At 40.2% G+C, this 22,713-nt stretch overlaps 1 protein-coding gene across 1 annotated transcript; it reads left to right on the top strand.

Annotated features, from left to right (window-relative positions):
• Window positions 1-3,167: 3,167 nt before the first annotated feature.
• pfkmb (phosphofructokinase, muscle b) lies at window positions 3,168-22,678 on the top strand. The gene is made up of 22 exons (XM_073870340.1): window positions 3,168-3,375; window positions 9,363-9,440; window positions 10,657-10,730; window positions 11,401-11,590; window positions 11,834-11,999; window positions 12,147-12,186; window positions 12,424-12,537; window positions 12,737-12,832; window positions 12,933-13,025; window positions 16,497-16,622; window positions 16,873-16,937; window positions 17,024-17,087; window positions 17,219-17,365; window positions 17,475-17,545; window positions 17,847-17,934; window positions 18,024-18,176; window positions 19,908-20,072; window positions 20,177-20,238; window positions 20,362-20,473; window positions 20,557-20,656; window positions 20,829-20,934; window positions 22,300-22,678. The coding sequence occupies exons 1-22, from the start codon at window positions 3,291-3,293 to the stop codon at window positions 22,433-22,435; spliced, it is 2,331 nt and encodes a 776-aa protein (XP_073726441.1). The 5' UTR covers window positions 3,168-3,290; the 3' UTR covers window positions 22,436-22,678.
• The last annotated feature ends 35 nt before the right edge of the window (window positions 22,679-22,713 follow it).

Here is a 22,713-nt window from a genome sequence, read left to right as displayed (position 1 = left end):
TTTGTATGGTACGAGTTTGTTATATGTGCATGTAAAAAGAGTTGCTTCATAATTGTTTGTGGTAATTATCTTGGATACCTTAGTATGTATGTACCATTATTTTAAAATTTAATGAAGTTTATTTAACTAAGTTCGGGAGGAGCATGGTCATGTGATCCAACCAATCAGTGCAAAGAGGTGCCTATAAATGGCAGTCCCTCACCTCTGTCCCGTTACAGATTTTTTTGCAGCATCCCTCATCCACCCCATCACCTCACTCTCATCTAGATTCATTTATCACAGTTAAAGAGAGGGGAGTACTCTGGGTTCGGTCTAAAATTCCGAGCTTGGAGCCCTCTCCTCAGACAGCACGCCAAATTTATTTATCTCATTCCCTATCAATTACATGTTAATGCGAACTCGTGAAATGGTGTGTAAAATACTAGATGTTTTGGTGGCCAAGCAGGTACACAAAAAGACACTGCATTTTAATTTCCTGGAAACAAAACAAGCATTGTTCATAGAGGATGGGTAATGAAAGTGCTTCCTAAGCATTGTACTTCCACATCAATGGCATATACAGTAGTTGTACTATAAATGTGACAATTGAGATTTATTTAGTATGTAGAACAGCTTTAGGAATGTATCTCACTAAATTGTATGTCCCTAAAGAGAAATACAGTGGTGTAAAAGAGTGCTGGCCCCCTTCCTTTATTTCCTTTTTTTTTTTTTTTTGCATGATTGCACATTGGAGGGTTTTCGAGCATGAACCGCCTTTTTAAGGTCATGCCACAGCATCTTAATAGCATTGAGGCCAGGACTTTGACTAGGCCACTCCAAAGTCTTCATTATGTTTTCTTCAGCCATTCAGAGGTGGACTTGCTGGTGTGTTTTGGATCATGTCGACCAAGTCGTGTTTTACTGGAACTTCAGCAGCTCCAGGCACGTGAACAAAACGCCAATCTCATTGGTCGGCCAACTTTTAACGAGCCGCATCAAACCAAAAAACCATGTCCAAGGCGTTTTTCTGAAAATGACGCTTTTACGCCTGGCGCTTTACGTGTGGGTGTGCTCACTTATATTGGTGCTCGTTCTTAAAGGGATACTTCACCGATTTAGCATTCAGCTTTGTATCTGTAGAAACCCGGCAGTATTACTGAATGACCATGTTTCCCTCCCTCATTTCCCCCTGAGAGGAGAGATATCTGCATTTTGGTTCTGCAAAAAAGTCCTCCGATGATGTAATATGACGATTTTTGCATCATCGGAGGACTTTTTTGCAGAACCAAAATGCAGATATCTCTCCTCTCAGGGGGAAATGAGGGAGGGAAACATGGTCATTCAGTAATACTGCTGGGTTTCTACAGATACAAAGCTGAATGCTAAATCGGTGAAGTATCCCTTTAAGTCTTGAGGCGTTAAATGCTAGTGATAAGCACGGAAGTTAAACGTTGCGGTGTGCATGCGAACAGATGCCCAAACATTGTCCTTCAGGATTTTTTGGTAGACAGCAGAATTCTTGGTTTTTATTTATCACAGCAAGTATTCCGGGTCCTGAAGCAGCAAAACAGCCCCAGACCATCACACTACCCCCACCATATTTTACTGTTAGTACGATGATCTTTTCCTGAAATGCTGTGTTACTTTTACGCTACCCTTTACGCCAGACGTAATGGGACACACCTTCCAAAAAGTTAAACTTTGTCTTATCAGTCCAGAGAGTATTTTCCCAAAAGTCTTGGGGATCATCAAGATGTTTCATGACAAAACTGATACGAGCCTTTATGTTCTTTTTGCTCATCAACAGTTTTCGTCTTGGAACTCCATTTTTGCTCACTCTTTCTTATGGTGGAGCCATAAATACTGACCTTATCTGAGGCACGTGAGGCCTGCAGTTCTTTGGATGTTGTTGTGAGGTCTTTTGTGACCTCTTGGATGAGTCGTGGCTGCTCTATTGGGGTAATTTTGATCAGCCAGCCGATGTTTCATTTTTTTTTTTGCCATTTGTGGATAATGGCTCCCATTGTGGTTCGCCGGAGTCCCAAAGATTTAGAAATGGCTTTATAATCTTTTTAAGATGGATAGATCTCAATTACTTTCCTACTCATTTGTTCCTGAATTGGATCCCAATGATTAGATTACCAACTAAGATGATGTGTAGCTTCTGAGCATCTTTTGGTCTACTTCACTTTGTCAGGCAGGTCCTATAGAGGGTATGCATTGACGTAACTTTTCCGCGTGACCACGCTGGAGCACGCCCTGTTGCGTGGCAAAACATTCAACAAAGTGGCTGGTTTTCACAGCGGCTGCTGCGAAAACGCAAGTAAAACTGACTATTATCAGCTTAAATTGAATTTAGTTGGCCTTAACAGTGACCCTAACAACTTGCCAAACAACCAGTACTCTGTGGACATTGGCATATGGCCAGACATTGCTTTTCCTGACATATGTTTCTCTTGCCTAACACTATTAAACCATCCCACCTTTGTAGAACACAAGGCTCATCGTAATGGATGTTTGTTAATGAAGGCTCACTGACAAAACTTGGCAATTACACAGAATAAGAGTATAATTTATCTGTATTTCATGTATTTTTATAGGATTTTTTTATCCTAAAATTTTACCTACCTGACATATGGCTAAACAAAAAATGTATGTGCTTGTTTTACAGGCGGAAAGTGTACGTCCAAAAAGTATTTTAATGGGGCCTTCAGTGACATCTGCAGCTCTACTAGCATACACAGTTACTCTAAGTTTGTGTGTGTGTGTGTGTGTGTGTGTGTGTGTGTGTGTGTGTGTGTGTGTGTGTGTGTGTGTGTGTGTGTGTGTTCGTGCGCACGTGTGTGTGTGTGTGTGTGTGTGTGTGTGTGTGTGTGTGTGCGTGTTTGGGTGGCTATTTTTGCCACCCATCTGCAAAACTATGTCCTATGGGAAAAGATAGCATAAAGGTCAAGCATGCTATTGATGCATGTATTCACCCGTGTGTGTGGTTTATATGTCTGTGAATGTGTTTTGTGTTCTTCCAGTTTCATCCCTTTGTTGATTAAGCACAGGGATCACTATGAGCACAACATGCGTATGTGTGTTGTGATCATAAGTTTGATTTATATTTAGTTATCAAGGGGGTGGGCACGCTATGTGTGGGTGTGTATGACACCGTATAGCAGGGTGAGGGATGTTTATACGCCTACCACTCACAGACCTCTGCCTTTCCCAATCAGTCTGGGATAGAGTGGTCTGATAGAGAGCTACAGAGACAGAACAGTAGTTTACTTTTAATTGTCTCGTCGTCCACAGGCCATCTCGACAGTATGCAGCAGCCAACCACTGTGGACCCCACACAAATGGGGGTCGGAAAGGCCATCGCTGTCCTTACCTCTGGAGGAGATGCACAGGGTGAGGAAGTCTGTATTTTGTCTGTAGTTGTGACCATTTTTATGTCACAGTGTACACTATTGTATATACTGTATGTACAGTACACATTGTAGTGTATATTAGTCACTGTTCATGGTCCTTTATAGAGAGAAACTTTGATTGAATGTTTTAAGTGACTACACTTAATCTTACAACACTTTTAACTGTTTTTTACAAGTTTATGTTCCAATATAATCTTTAGTGTGCATGGTAAACAGTTTGGGATTGCTGTCCGCTATAGAAGGGATGTGATTTGCCCCATTCCTACACCACCATCTTTAATAACCTGGTAATAAGATTAGATGTGTGTACTCCTTAAACTTATGTTTTATAACCTAAGACCTCACTGCTCTTATATGTTTCTGTACACAGTGTTTAGGCATCATCTGCAGTTATCAGTTCAAACCTGTATCTGCACGTTCACACCGCTGCCGGCGAAAGCATCAAAAAACGCTCTGGCTGCCCTGCCAACGACGCTATAGAAAAAGAATAGTGGACGCTCTGACAATTAAATGCATTCTCTGGAATCCTCTCAAGCAGAGGACTTTTATTAGTTTCCACCTTCCGATTGGTTGCTGCCGAACCGGGTCATAGCTCATTACCATGAAGTTGACGTGCCTTCAACTCTCCTCGACACTGGCACTGTCTAAGACGTGCCGCGCCGATGCTCGCCGCCGGCTCTCATTGAAAATGAATGACATCCGGCCACTTTGGTGCTCTCGCCGGTGGCGGTGTGAGTGTACAGTATGTGTTTTTATACTATGAAACACAAAGCAGATGTTAAGTCCTCCATACAACTGCATAAATATATTAAAGGGATAATTCACCCCAAAATTAAAATTCCGTCATCAATTACTCACCCTCAAGTTGTTACAAACCTGTTAAACACAAAGAAAAATATTTTGAGCAAAGTTTGTAACCAAACAGTTTTGGAGCACCACTGAATACAATTTTTTCCTATTATGGAAGTCAATGGTGCTCGAAAACCTCTATTGTGTTTAGCAGAACAAAGAAATTGATACAGGTTTGGACAGTGTTGGGGGTAACGAATTACAAGTAACACGCATAACGTAATAATATTACTTTTCTGAAGTAACAAGTAAAGTAAAGGGCTCGCTATAGTTGTGCGTAGGTCCTATGGCGTAGCCGCGCTGGCGTTGGTTCCGTGTCGGTTTTAATTTATACTTTTGCATCGGTGTCCGCGTCGACGTGCAAACACACGCGCAGACCGCTGGTAGGCAGTAACAATGCGTGTAGCCACAGTACCAGCACGAATGTCAAAGAAGAAGAAGCTTAGCAAGTTAACCCACAAACGAAAAAGAAACAGCAACTTGTTGTGTATAATTTGAGAAGATCAGCAATGATAGCAGTAAATAAACAGCGACTTTTGTTGTAGTTTGAGTTAAATCACTCCTTAACTTGGCTCATCTTTGTTTTCACCGCCACAAACGGAAATACCTATGACGCAGTTTTTTTACCTGACGGGAGGGGTTCTGGTGGACCAATCACAGCGCTTGCGGTCCGCGTAGATCTGACGCGCTGTTAAAATTTGCGAGGTGCACGTCAGGCTATGCAGAGCTACGCACAGGCTACGGATAGCCAACGCCGTAGAACTTACGCACGTCTATAAATCGGGCTTAACGCCTAACTTTATACATGTACACATTAATATTTGAGTTACTCTTTTTTTTAAATAATGCGAGTTTCTTTTCAGTTTAATTAATTCAATTTAAAAATAAAAAAAAAATATTGAATTACATTAAACATATTAATGTAGAATTACACACTCTGTGCACCTGAGCGGGAACAGTTTGTGTCAGAAACGGAGATGGCAGGCCAGAGCTTGACATTTTTGCAATCATAAAAACACCTGCAAGGCCTGGAAGAAATCAAGCCTCAGCCAAGTAAGAAAAAGTAATGCAAAAGTAACTTAAAAGTAATTTAAGCATTACTTTCCATGAAAAGTAACTAAGTAACCTAATTAGTTACTTTTTGGGGAGTAACTTAATATTGTAATGCATTACTTTTAAAAGTAACTTTCCCCAACACTGGGTTTGGAACAACTTGAAAGTGAGTAAACGATGGCAGAATTTAAATTTTTGGGTGAACTATCCCTTTGAAGGTCCACTGTGTAGGTTTTTAGCAGCATCTAGCGTTGAGTGAATTGCAACCAAAGGCTCAGATCACAGATCAGAAACGTATAGAGAAACTACAGTAGTCGCAACAGGACAAACATATCATAGATTGAGACAACATAGTAATAAAACGCGCTCTATAGAACAATTTGGAGTAGGGTTACTGTAGAAAAATGGCGGTGAGTCATTAAGGGGACCCACGGTGTATGTAGATAAAAACGGCTCATTCTATGTAATAAAAACAATACCTTTCATTATTGGTTCTTTTCCATTGCATAGTACCCCACGGTTTGGTTTAGGTCGGGTCAGCTTACTTTTGGGGGCTTTTCCACTGGGTGCAGTACGTAGTACCCAATACTTTTTTTAGTACCATCTCGGTTGGGGTTCCAAGCGACCCAAGCTGATACCAAAACGTGACGCAAAAACACTGGATCACTGATTGGTCTGAGAAAATCATCGCTACCAGCATCACCGCTATAATGTAAAAGATTAGCTTTACCTTTATGCTAGCTTGCGCTGTCTCGAGTAAACCTGTTGTCATCTGTGCTTTGCTGTAAGTTCCCAAACTCCCTTTTTAGTGCTTAAAACATCCACAGGTTGAGAATCTGGAACACCATACCAGTTTTTTCCAGACTGGCAGTTTGTGGCGGCACATTTGCGATGCGCACGTCCGCATATTTGTGACGCGCATGTCCGCATATATTCGACATGCACGTCCGCATATATTCGACGCGCACGTCCGCATATATGCTTAAATGCAACTTAAATGCGGATCAGCGGAGCGTGTTGACTGACGCCAGGGTGTTTGTACGAAAACGCTCATGTGAGACAGAGGTAGTGATAAATGTGATAAATTTGTGGTGGTCAATTTTAATTTTTGTGGCAGACTGAGAAATAAATGAATGTATGGGGATTTATAAAACAGTTAGTTCCAATCCTTGATTCTGATTGGTCAATAGGTGTGCTTTATTCACGATAAAACATGTCTATGACTGATTCACCCAACGGTTCTATATATCACTGCGCGCTTAGCAACACCCTTAGCAACCACACGTATCGGTTTGCTGTTTTTATTTGAGCTTTCATGCATATTACACATTGGAACCCCTTTTTCTTCATGGTCAGGGACTATTTTTTCTAGCGGAAGGAATGCTTATTGATTTATCTTCATGAAAGTTGCACTAATATTTGTTTTACTTTAATATTGTGTGGTAATCGTTTTATAAAAGCAATAAGGTACTTGAGGCAAGTGCTGTATCGTGAATAAGTAACGGCTGAAGGGGTTGCTGGCACTCCGCTTCGCGTCGTGCTTAACAACGCCCTTCAGCTGTTACTTATTATGATACAGCACAGCCTCTCGTACCTTATTGCTTACATATAGCATTCCAAGAACACTCTCACTTGTATGATGTCACAGCAGTAGGCAGCGCAAATATAACGACACGCCTATAATCCCTCCCAATCCAAAGTGTTACTAAATTCGACGGAAAAGCTAACCAAGCCAAAGTGAGGTGAGCTGACCCGACCTAAACCGTGGGGTATTATTCAATGGAAAAGCGCCATATGTAAGGTCTTTATACACCACTGATAATATAGTTATGTATTATATTTAATTTCTGTAAAGAGATCCTTCTAAAGAATACACAATGCACCTTTATTAAGAGATATCTGTATTTTTACATTCAAGTAAATCAGATGTGATATTGTGTGACTGAAATAGCTGCTCGGAGGTGTTGCAGACATGGCCGCCGCAGAGTCCAGACACTTTCCCTAAAGGGACTTTGCTATAATCCAAGTCTGAAATCATGCCATCGTTATGTTTGAGGAACAAAATAAAGTTGTTATGTCTTAACCTCCACTCCTTACCATCCATTCTTTAGATTTGGTTTTATTAAAAACGCTCTTTTGAGGTGCATTGAGAGACATCACAATATTGGTAATTTTTCAACCAGAAAAAGAGATATGCTGTTTTCTCTGTCGAAATCCAACAAAAGATGCTAGGTCATACCGTAATTTCCCCCCAGAATTAGAATGCACGCTATAAAGTAAAATGTGTGTGCTACTGGATTCGGCACAACCTGATAGATGATAATATTAAGTGCTTGTGCAGGATGAGCTCTAGAATCCTTAATTACGTTATTGAACTCTTGCCAACTGGCGGCCACGTTGAATAAGCCAAAGGTGTCGTATATCAGTGAGGTCACGCAGGGTCATAGAGCTTTTATGCTGACCTTTAAGCCAACCTTTAGCAGTTGGAAAAAGATTTCAACTTTAACCTTATCTGGTACCAGCTGGAGAACAAGTCAAATAACTGTGTAATGTCAACTAGTCCTAGGAAAACCTTAACCATCAGTCCCTCTCTCTCTCTCTCTCTCTCTCTCTCTCTCTCTCTCTCTCTCTCTCTCTTTCTGTGGAGCGTTATATTTAGCTGGTGACCTTTGGGGAAATGTGGCCGCTCTGTAGAGCAAGGCAATGAGGCTTTGCCGGTTCTCTTCTCTGGTTCAATTTTAAATGAAACTCAAGCCAGTTAGATTGCCCTTTTCAGTGGGACTTAACCACGGTGTGTCTATAGCCTATAGTATGTGTGTATGACAAGATAACACGTTTTTATTTAGACCATAACCACACACTTCTTGCTAACAAGGGTTAGCTGAACATGTTCTACAAGAAGTCATTAAATTTAATTAAATGGTTTGTCAGTTTGTAATAAATAAAAAAGATGCAATTCCTTCTGATACATAAACGAGTGCAGTATATTGACATTAAAGGGAACATATCATGAAAATCTGACTTTTTCCATGTTTTAAGTGCTATAATTGGGTCTCCAGTGCTTCTATCAACATAAAAAATGTGAAAAAGATCAACCCAGTAAATTAGTTTTGGTAATCCATTCTATGCGAGCATGTAAAAAATAGGTAATTGAAATCTGGCTCCCCTTGTGATGTCAGAATAATTCCCCACGGTTTAGGTCGGGTCAGCTCACCTCACTTTGGCTTGGTAAGCTTTTCTATCGAATTTAGTAACACTTCGGAGTGGGAGGGATTATGGGCGTGTCGTTATATTTGCGTTGCCTACTGCTGTGACATCATACAAGTATTAGCGTTGTTGGAATGCTATGCATCCTCATACATATGTATTTTACGAGGTGGCTAATTTGTTTGAATTCCTTAGAAATGAATGGTATAAAAATGGATCATTAAAGGCTCTCTAAGCGAATAATGTGTGACGTCACTTCCTGTTGATGTTTGAACTGTTTTCAAACAAACGGAGCGTAGCTAACGCCTCCCCCTCCCTCTCCCGTCCGTGCTTTCATGAACGCGCCCAACGCCCACCCCCAAATCCTTCTTGTCGTTTATTGGCTGGAACACTTTGTTATGTTTTGTTGTGCTAGGTTTGGCCACTATGTTGATATTGCCGTTTGTCGAGCCTGAGCTGTCTACAGAGATCGCGTTTTTTTACAGTTTGATCAGCGGACAGGCAGCAAGCAGATAGTGAGGAGATGTTTGCTGTATGTAACAAAAAATGTTTTATGGTCTAAAACGCGTCAATTCGCTTAGAGCGCCTTTAATAAAAAAACATTATTGATACCCCATCCCTGACCCTGGCCCTAAATGCAACGTCACTGGGACAAAAGGACACAAACGTACCAAATGGATCACAAGAATTAGCCATCTCGTAAAATATTTACAAACTGCAAATGGGATTGTGTTGAAACTACTGTATGATTTTGAAATGAAATAACACTTCAATTGTTTTGCAATTTTATATATCATACTATTAATTTTTATATATTATTGATCAACTTTAATAATTACAATTTTTTTTATGTGTCAGGTATGAATGCTGCTGTCCGAGCCACAGTCAGAGTTGGAATGTATACCGGTGCTAAAGTCTATTTCGTACACGAGGGTTGTACATTTTCCAAATAAACCCAAATAAAATAATTAACTTATCTATGGATACTCGATGGATGCGTAAATTGTTCCTGTAGCTCAATTCGCAAAAAGCTTTGTGTTAGCCGTGTGAATGTTAAAGGATTACTCAATTTTCTTACAAAAAATCCAGATAATTTACTCACCACCATGTCATCCAAAATGTTGATGTCTTTCTTTGTCCAGTCGATAAGAAATTATGTATTTTGAGGAAAACATTCCAGGATTTTTCTTATTTAAATGGACTTTAATGGACCCTAAAACTTAATAGTTTTAATGCAGTTTAAAATTGATTGCAGTTTCAAAGGACTCTAAACGATCTCAAACGAGGCCTAAAGGTTTTATCTAGCAAAATTATTGTCACCTTTGGCAGGAAAAATACAAAATATGCACTTTTAAAGCACAACTTCTCGTCTTCCTCCGGCTGTGTGACGAGCCAGCGCCACCTCACGTAATTGCGTAATGCCGTGGAAAGGTCACGTGTTACATATATGAAACGCATATTTGCGGACCATTTTAAGTAAAAAACTGACACAAAGACATTAATTAGTATAATTCGACATACAACAGCGTTGAAACGGTCCTCTTTCTCCACACTTGTAAACACTGGGGCGTAGTTTTGCATACATCACCCATGACGTGATGACGTATTGCGTGAGGTCGCGCTGGCGCGTCACAGGACCGGAGGAAGACAAGAATTTGTGGTTTAAAAGTGCATATTTTTTATTTTTCTTGCCAAAAATGACAATCGTTTTGCTAGATAGGACCCTTATGCCTCGTTTTAAATTGTTTAGAGTCCTTTGAAACTGCAATTTTAAACTGCATTAAAACTGTTCAGTTTTGGGGTCCATTGAAGTCCATTAAAATGAGAAAAATCCTGGAATGTTTTCCTCAAAAAACATAATTTATTCTCGACTGGACAAAGAAAGACATTAACATTTTGGATGACATGGTGGTGAGTAAATTATCTGGATTTTTTTTAAAGAAAATGTACTAATCCTTTAAGGCTTCAATGCCCAGGGAACACACATACTAATAATATGAAGTTTATAGTATGAATGTGTTTTAAGTTGCCTTGGATAAAAGTGTATTTACTCGAAAAAACACTTGATCATTCATTTCTTACCCAATTATGAATTCATTTAGTATTTCAAAGAAGTTTAATGCATTTTTGTAACATCCATGTGTCTAGGGTTATCAGGGTCTGGTTGATGGAGGAGATAACATTCGACTAGCAACCTGGGAGAGCGTGTCAATGATGTTACAGCTGGTAATGAACATATTAACAATAAATTCATACACACATCACACCTCACTTTCAACATACATTGACTTTTTTACAACTTTGCACGCACATAACAGCAATACTGTGACCTAAGTGGTGTGTGCAGCAAGCGTATTGTGTATGGCTGATACCGTTCATGTTGCACGGTGATGTAGCCCAAAATGCCAGAGTTCAAAGACCTCTGCTTTTAAGACGTAAGGTAATATCATTTACATGCTCACTTACACTTTTAAACACACTCATGCACAAGTAGCTTTTGCTTGCAAACTCTCCAGTGCTTCACTATAAACGCGTTGCAAGTGCAATACTATACACTGTTTTAAATTGAAATTATTTGGGGGAAATTGACAGGAATCCTGATGATAGAGCTAAAGTGTTATTTCAATTTGACGGTTAGCATAACACTCTAGTGCACTACAAAGTGTAATATGTGAGCTTAAATGGCTTTTTTGCGCCTTTGCACATTACGTTATCTTACTGAAATACCCCACTGCCGGGTGAGTAAGTGTGCCCATAGCTCACTTGGTAGAGCATAATGTTAGCAGTACAAAAGTAATAGATTTGATTCCCAGGGAACACACATACTGATAAAAATGTATTGCTTTGTTGCAATAGATACAAGGATCTGCCAAATGCTTTCTCTTTATATGGGCAGGGTGGCACAGTGATTGGCAGTGCCCGCTGTCAGGACTTTCGCACCAAGGAGGGCAGAGCTAAAGCAGTGTGCAACCTTGTAAAGCTGGGCATCACTAATCTGTGTGTAATTGGTGGAGACGGCAGCCTGACAGGTGCCAACGCCTTTCGCAATGAGTGGAGTGAACAACTCCAATTCCTTCTAAAAGGAGGTAGGAGGACACCACCCAACATACAAAACCACATTTCTGAGAATCACATAGCTTAGCTTTTTATATTAAATGATCAACATCAGATCAGGTTTATTTGCTCTGGCACTTTATTCTTACAGGAACTACATTGCCACCAAGGTGTTTTAATATACTGTATACCATGATACTAAAACAAGATACCTGGAAAGATATCACAGTACAGGATCAGTGCCAATGTCTGCAAATGTTTGTCTGTGCTCGTAGGTAAAATAACAGCAGAGGAGGCCAGGCGTTCCGCTCATCTGAACATTGTTGGCATGGTTGGGTCCATAGACAATGATTTCTGCGGCACAGACATGACCATCGGCACAGATTCTGCCCTGCACAGGATCATGGAAGTTGTTGATGCCATCACAACAACAGCTCAGAGGTACACACATGTGACCTCGTCTATGAAATCCAGGCTAAAGTCTATAATCTAATTTTGAGATGAGTATAATTCATTGAATGTGTACAGGTCTGTTAACAATCTGACAACACATTTACTCAATTTTATCATTCTTTCCCATCTCTGCAGTCATCAAAGAGCCTTTATTCTGGAAGTGATGGGGAGGCATTGTGGGTATGTTGCAGTGTAGTGTTTTACCAACTGATGTACAGGAAGTATGCATAGAAATATCACGTTTCTACATTATCTGTTCCACATACATAATATGTAATCATATGGCTTGGTTAAGTTATTTATTTAGATTACAGATAATTATACAAACACAACAATGCTTTCTGTTATGGTTATTATTCACAATGCAAATACTGCCACTAACCAATAGTGTGTGTATGTTTTGGTCTTATTATGTGGGTATTTGGCTTTAGTTACTGCTCTGGCAAGTGGTGCCGACTGGGTTTTTATTCCTGAGATGCCCCCAGATGAAGGCTGGGAAGACCATCTCTGCAGGAGACTTACATATGTATGACCTATACACATTTTATCTAACTTTATAAAGCTCTGTTCAGTTTGCACTGCTAAAACCCCTTCTGGTTCCGCTTACAAATTGACGTCATGACTGAACAGATCTATTTCAAGTTTACTTATCATTACATTTATCATCACTATTATAATCTGGCTAACATCACTTTACATTTGTGATTCTCCTATTTATTGTCCAGCAAAGAAGCATTGGCAATCGTTTGAACGTCATCATTGTGGCAGAAGGAGCTTTAGATCGTCACGGCAAACCCATCACCTGCGATTTGATCAAGAACGTAAGAGCGACACGCCAGCATGTGAAAACATAAATGTGGTTAAAGATTTTTATCTGGTTCTTGACATGGCCCATGTTTGTGTGTCTGTGTGAATGTTTAGATGGTCACTAAGAAGCTTGGCTTTGACACACGTGCGACTGTTCTGGGGCATGTGCAAAGAGGAGGAACACCTTCAGCCTTCGACAGAATCCTGGTAAAGTCTTAGTTTATGTTATGTGTTTTAGATAACACTTTACAATAAGGTTGTATTTGTTATCATTAAAGGACACATAATATGCAAAATCCACTTGTTTGGACATAAATGTGTGTTGGCAGTGTGTAAACACAACAACTCTACAATAAAAAAATTCAACCCTCCTCTTCATTTTTTAATTCCCATTAAACCAAAGCATTCTCAAGACACGTTGTTTTGATTCTCTTGTTAATGTGATGTGACACTGATAAAGCCCCGCCTACGGCCATTGACTGATTGGTTAATTTTCCCCAAAAGAGGGAGAGGGCTCTGAGCTCGGAAATGGGCCCGAACGCAGATTATCCCCCCCGGTTTAGGAATTAACCTGGTGAGTGAGAGGAGACGGGGTGGTGGAGGGATTCTGAAGACTGCAGAGGATCGTTGGAGAGTTAAACTGTGACTTGTATATGGCTTGCCTTTGTGCTGATTGGGTAGATATGATGATTACTGATTGTGGACAGCTGGTGGTACTAGAGTATTTGTTGATTACTGATTATAGATTATAGGTTTATTTGTAGTGCTCCTCCCGAACTACGTTAATAAAACATCATGTGACGTATTTAAGGCGTTTTGGGAGACTGAATCCGCTATTTTTTGAAACCGGGTCCTAAAGTGGATAAATCTGAAACCGACACCCTTGCGGTTTCGGCTGTACAGCCAATCCGTATATTTTGTGAAGCGAAAACGTCATCACATCACGTGTCGGAAGCGTCACACGTAACAGCAACAACAATAACGGCGGACTACGTGATTGTGTTCGTGCTACAGAAGCTACTAAAGCCTACTAGCTTTATTACAGCAAAATCTATTGCTTCTATGCAATTGTGGTGACCAACAAGCGATAACGGACAACACCATACCTTGGTTATGCGCACGCTCAAAGTCTTCTTCTCCGTGTATATTGTATATCTGTGGCAGAATTACAGCGCCCCATACTGGTCCGGCATATATACTACACCGCTTTCAGTTGGTTTCAGTGGTTTTGTGTTTACGGATTATTTTTTTAGAGCAAGGAAAAAAATGATCGGATAGGGAATGCACCGGCTTCGTGTGGACATAGCCTAAAATCCTGCACTTTGTAGGTTTTCCATAGCGTCAGAACTTTGCAAATTATCCATGATTTCTCTGGAGAGCAACAATGCGTCCATTTTAGTTTATGACAAGATCATAAGGAGTGCGTGATGCGCTGTTCTGTCATGCTGGTGAATGATCTCAGCTTCTGCGTGGATAGTGACGAGCTCCCTGATCTCTGCTTCAGTCCAGATTGTTGATCTGCGTTTAAATCCCTGCGTCAAAGAGCTAAACCATAAGGGGTTGTGCACACCAAAACTTTTAAACGCGGCTGAAAACGCCTGGACAACGCCCAAATGCCAGCTGTTTTTTCAGATGAGTGCCAGCTTTCTTCAGCTGAGCGCTTTGGTAGCTGGGATACTTTAGCTGGTTGGTTGCTGTGGTAATGCCCCACCTCTCCTCCACTGTGATTGGACGGCCGTGTGAGAACTGACATTGACTAGTGAAGTTTTTCACCCAAAGTTGAATATTTTTCAACTCTCGGCGCTCAGAACTGAGCGCGGAAAAACCGCTGAGCACCGTTTTTTAGCGCGGAAGAAAATTTATTTGAAAAACGCAGAGCTTCCATTGGAAACAATTGAAAACATGCGCCAGCTGCGGGTCTAAAAGCTTTGGTGTGCACGGCCCCTAAGTTCTGGTTGCGATGACACGCAACCGCGCGCGGCGCGCCCCTTACGGCATTGTTTCTGCGTCGTGTTCACACAGAATGCTTTCAGTGAATGTTACTAGGTCCTCTTTACGGGATCCCAGAACATTTACAGAACGTGTTTGTGTTCACACAGAAGCCTCTCTGCCATTTTTACGGAAATTTTCTGGGACCAAAGTGCTGTGTGAATGGGGTTTTGTTTTACATCTTGTAAAATGGGCATAATATGTACCCTTTAATTAATGTATTAGCTAACATGAACTTGTGATTATCAATATAGACTTATATACATTCACATGTATCTTTGTTAATGTTAGTTAATGCAAATACAATTGTTCATGTTAGTTCATTGTAGCCTGGCTCCACCCTCCTACGTGCTTCCGCTTAATTTTCATTTAGCTTCAGAACTACGTCTGGGACTGCTCTGTAGAGTTTCGTTTTCTCCTGGAAAAATCTGCAGGACCAATCAGTGAACAGATGGGGGTGGCTAAGAACGATGACGTTGAGGTTGTGCGTCAGTTTGAGTTGTAGTTCAGTAATGGCAGCGGAGAAAGACGTGAGAAAACCTATTCAGTCCGTTGTTGCAAAACTGCCGAATATACAGAAGGTAAAGCTGGAGCAAGAACCAGGTTTACTAAGTTTTGCTTGTCTGATTATTCTGACTTGTTGTTTCCGGACGGTTTCAATGCATTATGTACGTCACGACCACACGTTAGCGAACGCCTATGGCAGATCCTGAGTGACTCTGGGCAGATCCAATAGTTTTAAACTTCAACAGAGGACCCTCCTTAACGGAAGTAACGCTTTGCAATGGAGCGTGGCCAGGCTCTCCGTACAAATGAAATGAATGTACGAGAGTCTGATTGGACCAGGCTAAGTTCATTGTGCATTAAAGGGGACGTTTCACAAGACTTTTTTTAAGTTGTCAAATAAATCTTTGGTGTCCCCAGAGTATTTATGTGAAGTTTTAGCTCAAAATACCATATAGATTGTTTTGAATCGCTAGTTAAGGCGCTAGCTCAGCTCAGGCAATCGATACCACAACCTGAGACGACGGCATCTTCTTTGTTTATGTCAACGCTCGTCTGTTTATGTAGCAGCCAGTTAGCGGCAAGGGAAGGTAAAGCAAATGGTAATCGGGTGGTGTCTAATTTTTTAGACAAACGATCTGTCTTACCCCTTCCCTTTCACTCGGTTTCGAGGGGCAAGGGGAAGACGAAGACAAAGGGGAAGGGGTAAGACACAGAAATGAGATTGGCCCTTATTATAACATGCTAAAATTGCTACTTTGTAGGTGTAAGCAAAAATGTGAATTTTTGGGTGTGTCCTTTAAAATGCTAATGGCTAGTGCCGTGGTAGAATAATGCAGATTAAGGGGCGGTATTATCCCCTTCTGACATCACAAGGAGAGACAAATTTCAATGACCTATTTTTTCACATGCTTGCAGAGAATGGTTTATCAAAACTAAGTTACTGGGTTGATCTTTTTCTTATTTTCTTGGTTAATACAAGTACTGGGGACCCAATTATAGCACTTGATTTATAAAACATATAAATAGATGCTGAAATGAACATGAAATTAACATGAACTAAGATATTTAAAAAAAACTTTGCAGAAATATTGTTCATTGTAACTTTCTTGTTACCTAACTTTTTGAACAACTCCAACAACTTGCTGTGGTAATGGGCTAAAATAAGGTATTTTTGGTTCTCAGGGGAGTAGGATGGGGGTCGAGGCTGTGATGGCATTGCTAGAGGCAACACCTGACACTCCTGCTTGTGTTGTCAGTCTGTCTGGAAACCACGCTGTCCGACTGCCCCTCATGGAGTGTGTGCAAGTGGTGAGGTGGCATACACACATTTCTCTAAATCCTCAATATAACCTTAGTATCTTTCTTACCAATATTGCTGAACTCTGTAGGGTTGTCTTAAGGTTTTCTTTTAATATATTTGTTGCTTTTTGTCAATGCAGATGTGTTTGTGTGTAATTAAATATCCTGTAAATGTGCGTGTGTGTGCGTATTTTGTAAGTGTATATTTTTCAGTATTTGTCCGAAGCAAAACATAATAATAACCTTTCTCGGTTTTTAGACTAAAGATGTGACCACAGCTATGGCAGAAGGCAGGTATGAGGATGCCATTAAGCTCAGGGGAAAGTAAGTTGTTTATCCCTCTCCTTCTTGCTTTCAGTACAGTTCATGCAAAGTAAGTTTGGGATTGATATGCTGTGTCTCTATTGCAGGAGTTTCGAGAACAACTGGAACACATATAAACTCCTGGCCCATGTGACCGCCCCAGACATAAAGGTGTGTAACATCTTCACTTTAAATCAAGTCTTTAGTGTGGATGAAGTTGATTAAAAGCCAAAGCGTCAAGCAACAGTGTCAAACTGTTTTATAAATGATTATTATGTGATTTCTTTCCTCTCTTCCTTTAGAGTAATATAAACATAGCTATAATGAATGTTGGAGCACCGTGCGCCGGAATGAATGCCGCCGTTCGTTCGGCTACCAGAATCGGAATCCTCCAAGGACATAACATGCTGGCTGTGCATGACGGATTCGAGGGTCTTGCGCAAGGGAATGTAACGTATTTTACATTGTACTATACATGAGCAATCAATGAGTCCACATAAGGAAACCCTGAAAGTTTGAAGAGAGTGCTTTTTCTCTCTGTTTTCCCACCCTTGACAGGTTGAACCAATGGGATGGTCCTATGTGGGAGGATGGACAGGCAAAGGTGGTTCTAATTTAGGAACCAAGAGGTAACACAGTGCTGATTTAATTCATATATAAGAATATAAAACTAAATTATTTATAAATGCTTTAGTCCAAGTAATTTTATTTTAATGTATTGTTAGTAAAATTGAAAGGTTGTCCTCACCAGGCTCAATGTCATCACTTTATTTATAATCTTCATATTAATACGTTTTTATTTGGGATACACAATTGGAAAACTATCTAAAAATATTTTTTTCCAAATCCTGTGCTGCTGCTGCTGCTACTTGCATTTATCTCAGTGATGTATCTCACCTGTTTTCTTTTTCTATCTCATTGAAATTAAAGGACATTGCCAAATACTATGATCGAAGAGATCAGTCTGAGCATAGCCAAGTTTAACATTCATGCATTGGTGATCATAGGAGGGTTCGAGGTGAGGAACTTAAAGATACCGAAGGCAATAGCAAATGAACAATTACAATTCATTTATTTGCTAACCTGAAACCTTTCTCTCTCGCTTAGGCCTTTGTTGGAGGTTTAGAAATAGTGGCTGCCAGAGAAAAGTATGAGGAGTTGTGTATTCCTCTGGTTGTTATTCCAGCTACTGTGTCTAATAATGTCCCCGGATCAGACTTTAGTATTGGAGCTGATACTGCCCTTAATACTATCACATCAGTAAGAAACTGCACCTGAATCAAACACAGACAAGCATTATGCACAAACTTGTGAATATTCATAACAAATATTACATTTTCATCTAAACACTTAAAGTCCCCCTATTGACGATCATTTTTAAAATGATCTTGCAATTGTTTCCTGTAATAATTTCTTCATGACATACAATAGCTTGAATTTAACTACACACCTGACTCATGTAGTATACACAGATCTATTAATATGCGAATTAGTCCGCGCCTCTACTTAATCACCCCAACTTGGACCATAGATATTAATACATTAGTCTCTGTAGACTATATATATAGATATAGATATAGATAGATGCTGCTTTCAGCAGTTCCAGACATTTAGTTTCACAATGCAAACTTGAGTTGCACATTTTTAGCACGTTAAGTATTTTCTTCAACGCTGAAGTTAACAGGTTGAAGCCAGTGCCGGCTGGTGACTTCTTTTTTTGAAGCGCACAATGCGAAGTTCGCCACAACATGTATGTAGCCCGTCATGTGTGTGGTTCGTAATTTCAAAATATGTGTTCTGCGCTTGGGGGATTGTGTGTGCATCACGTGTCATGCCAAGGTGGGTGCCTGCTGTAGACACGTCTAAAGGGTTTATGATAAAAGAGACGCTCGCGTTTGCCAGATACTTGCATAATCTCATTACATCTCATGTAATCAGAGTTTACTGTTAAGGAAGTGTCTAGCGTGTATTTTGGGAATGTGAGCGTCTCTTTTATCATAAACGGTTTTAGCGCGTGTGCAGCGGGCACTTGTTTTGGCGGAATACGTGGTGCACACACACAGGATCTCTCGACACGCAGGACACATGTTTTGGGAAAGAGAACCACACACGTGACAATCCGAATACTTATTTTGAATTAGTGCATCCTCGGATGAGCAGTCACGAGCCGCCACTGGTTAAAGCATTCACACTGCACGTGTAAGCAGCACATCTTTGCAGTGCCAAGTCTATGCAAAATATATATCTATGGCTCGAACTGCCTAACCGTGGGTTCACACCAGCCGCGCTTGAGGCGTCAAATTTGTGTCTACCGCTTCTAGTTTGCCGCTTGAACATTTTGAATTTACTCGCTTCATTCACACGTGAAAGCCGCACGTCAAACTCTAATCATCGAGAGATTCACGTGGAACTTCGCGTCATGGGAGGGGCTTTTGCTACTTGGCTCGCATCCTGTAATCACGTCACTACTAGAGCAAGCTCGGCACGTTTTTCCGGCAAAGTTCAAATTTTTCAACTTGCGCGTTTCCGGCGGCAACGCTCAATTCACACGAACTACACGTGCAAATGAGGCGGAATCGCATCTACTAAACGCCTCATTCATGCCGCGAGACCGCCAGACGCTTGTCAACACGTCTTTACATTGACTTAACATTGAAATCACTTGCGCTTGACGCCTCTACCATGGCTGGTCTGAACGCAGCAAGATCCACTCGTTCAACTGTTTTGGCGTGATTGGTTGTATGTTCGTGACGTAGGCGCTTTCAAACTGCAATTTCATGGAGAAAATACTTAGCAATGGTGTTGAATGATGAATTTGGACATGGTTTGTCCTAAAGCATATTAAAAACATCCCATTGACATACAGTGTAAACAACAATATCATTTGATTTTCATCACAGGGGGACTTTGTGAAATTGAAACATTTGCCATCACAAACTTTTTACCCCACTGTAATCTCATATTTGTCCTCCTTGTCTGTGTATTTTTAAGACATGTGACAGGATAAAGCAATCGGCCGCAGGAACAAAGCGCAGGGTGTTCATCATTGAAACTATGGGGGGATATTGTGGATATCTGGCAACTATGGCAGGGCTGTCTGCAGGGGCAGATGCTGCCTATATATTTGAAGATCCATTTGGCATCCATGACCTGGAGGTGAGACAGTATTAATGTATGTCTAAATCCATAGGTGCATATTTGGATGTTTAGATGTGATTATATTAGTTTTTATAAATGGTCAATTTCTGTTTGGGAGATAGACAAACGTGGAGCACTTATTGGCAAAGATGAAGACCACAGTGAAGAGAGGCCTCATCCTCAGGTTGGTCTTTTTTGTCCATTTTTCATCTCTAGATCAAAGTTTCTCTCTCATTCTGTCAATGTCTGCAGTAATCTTAGCAATTAACTTTGGCGTTATTTGATTTTTGTATTTGATTTTCCCCAGGAATGAGAAATGCAACGCAAACTACACCACAGATTTCATCTTCAACTTGTACTCAGAGGAAGGCAAAGGGGTTTTTGACTGCCGCAAAAATGTGCTTGGTCACATGCAGCAGGTCTGACATTATTCAGTGTTTATAACATTGTAGACTTGTGATATAGATTAGGATACTAAAAATCACTAATTATGCTTTCTCAGGGTGGATCTCCAACACCATTTGACAGGAACTTTGGCACAAAGATGGGTGCTAAATCAGTGTTGTGGTTGACTGATAAACTGAAGGAGTGCTACAGACATGGTGAGTGAAAATTCATTTCAATAGCTGGAGAGTTTTTCTCTGTACTGTGCTATGGTGTGTCTTCAGCTTCTCTTTTGATACATTTTCATAATCCTGACTGTAATTGTGTAAGCAAATAACATTATTCATCTTTCTGTTGGTGCACAAATGTCTTTCACTATCATATGAGCAGGTCGCATATTTGCTAATACACCGGACTCTGCCTGTGTTGTGGGACTGAAGAAAAGATCCATGCTCTTCCAGCCTCTCTCTGAACTTAAACCGGATACTGACTTTGAGTAAGTTATTCATTCAGATGTGTCAAGCATCAGTTAATACCTAGTCTGTTTACAACCCAGCTCAAGTTTTTGTGATTTACTGTTTACTACATAAAATCGTCTTACATGATGTAAAGGACATACTGTGAAAATATAACCAATATATCTTTAAAGGTGCAGTGTGTTACTTTTAAAAGGATCTAATGACAGAAATGCAATATAATATACATTACTATATTATCAGTGGTGTATAAAGACCTTACATAATGAACTGTTATGTGTTTATTACCTTAGAATGAGCCGTTTTTATCTATATACACCACGGGTCCTCCTACATGGAAGTCAACATTTTGTTCCACCATGTTTCTACATTAACCCTTAACGCACAAACTGCTCTACAGAGTACGTTTTGTCACTACTGTATTTCGGTGAACGGTGGGCGGAGCTGTTGGTTGCAATTCACAATCTCACTGCTAGATGCCACTAAAATCTACACACTGCACCTTTAATAATGACTGAGCAAGGTCATGTCAAAGATTGAAATTAAAGTGATTTTAATGAAATCAAACTTTGATCATAAAAATCTCACAATGAGATTATGAGACTTTAGCCTGGATTTTAGCCTGGATTTTTTATCGTGATCGACTTTACTTCTGTATTGTGACGTGTTGGATTGATTGGATATAAAAAACTAGGCATTTGTCTAAAATGGACCTTGTGTCGGAGCCAATGGTGTAGTGGGCAGCGCTCTGACATGTGGTGCTTTCGCACTTTCGGCGACCCAAGTTCGATTCCTGGCTCATGGTCATTTGCCGATCCGATACCCCTCTCTCCTTCCTATACTTTCCTGTCCTCTTTTCAACTCACTGTTAATTAAAGGCAAAAATTGTCAAAAAATATAACTTAAAAAAAAGAAATGAACCTTGCAGCAGACTGACAGTTGGAGGGGGCGCGGTTAATGGATGCTCTGCCTAACTGTGCATTTACACCAGATGAGGTAGAGGCGGCAACACTGCGCTACTCGTTTCATTCGAGCGTGAAATTGTAGTCATTTGAATTTGTGCTTAAAACTTGCAAAAAAATCTGCCAATGGGGTAAGAAAACAAAACTCTTAATGCAAGAAAAATTCAAGGAAATTTTTCTTACCCTATTGGCAGATTTTTTGCTTGTTGTAAGCACAAATTCTCTTCAATTGTTTATTTATTTGTCTAAAAACTAGACTTGTTTTCTTGGGTCAATTTGCTCATCAAGAAAATACATCTTGATGTAAGAATTTTTAGATATTTGTACTGAAAACAAGACAAAAATACTAAGTAAGAAAGTCATTTTTGCAGTGTAAAGATTATGTTTCATGTGAAAGATCTCTGATCTCCGTTTGTTTTCCAGACATCGCATACCAAAGAATCAGTGGTGGTTGAGGCTTAGGCCTCTTCTCAAGATTCTGGCCAAATACAAGATCAATTTGGACACCTCAGAGAAAGCAACGATGGAGCACATTATCAAGAAGACAGGAGCCGTCTAGACGAATCACACACCAAATAACAGTGGAATAGAGATTCTGTATTTATGACCTGTGTAATCTTTATGTAAAACATATAGTTGATAAGCACTTACAGTCAGTAGTGTTAAACAATGTTTTACATTCTTAAGATTTTTAATAGTTCTCAAACATATTTCTCAGTTTTATGATCACGTATGGTATAAGTTGTACTACTGATTGAATATAAATGAATAAAATTGCGCTTCATACTAGGTTCACATCCAATCATTATGTCTTTATCTCTTTTTGTTTGTCTTACT

The sequence above is a fragment of the Misgurnus anguillicaudatus genome, chromosome 8 (assembly GCF_027580225.2).
Source record: "Misgurnus anguillicaudatus chromosome 8, ASM2758022v2, whole genome shotgun sequence".
Lineage (NCBI taxonomy): Eukaryota > Metazoa > Chordata > Actinopteri > Cypriniformes > Cobitidae > Misgurnus > Misgurnus anguillicaudatus.
The sequence above is the reverse complement of the archived record's forward strand: the minus strand, read 5'-3'. Positions and strand labels throughout refer to the sequence as shown.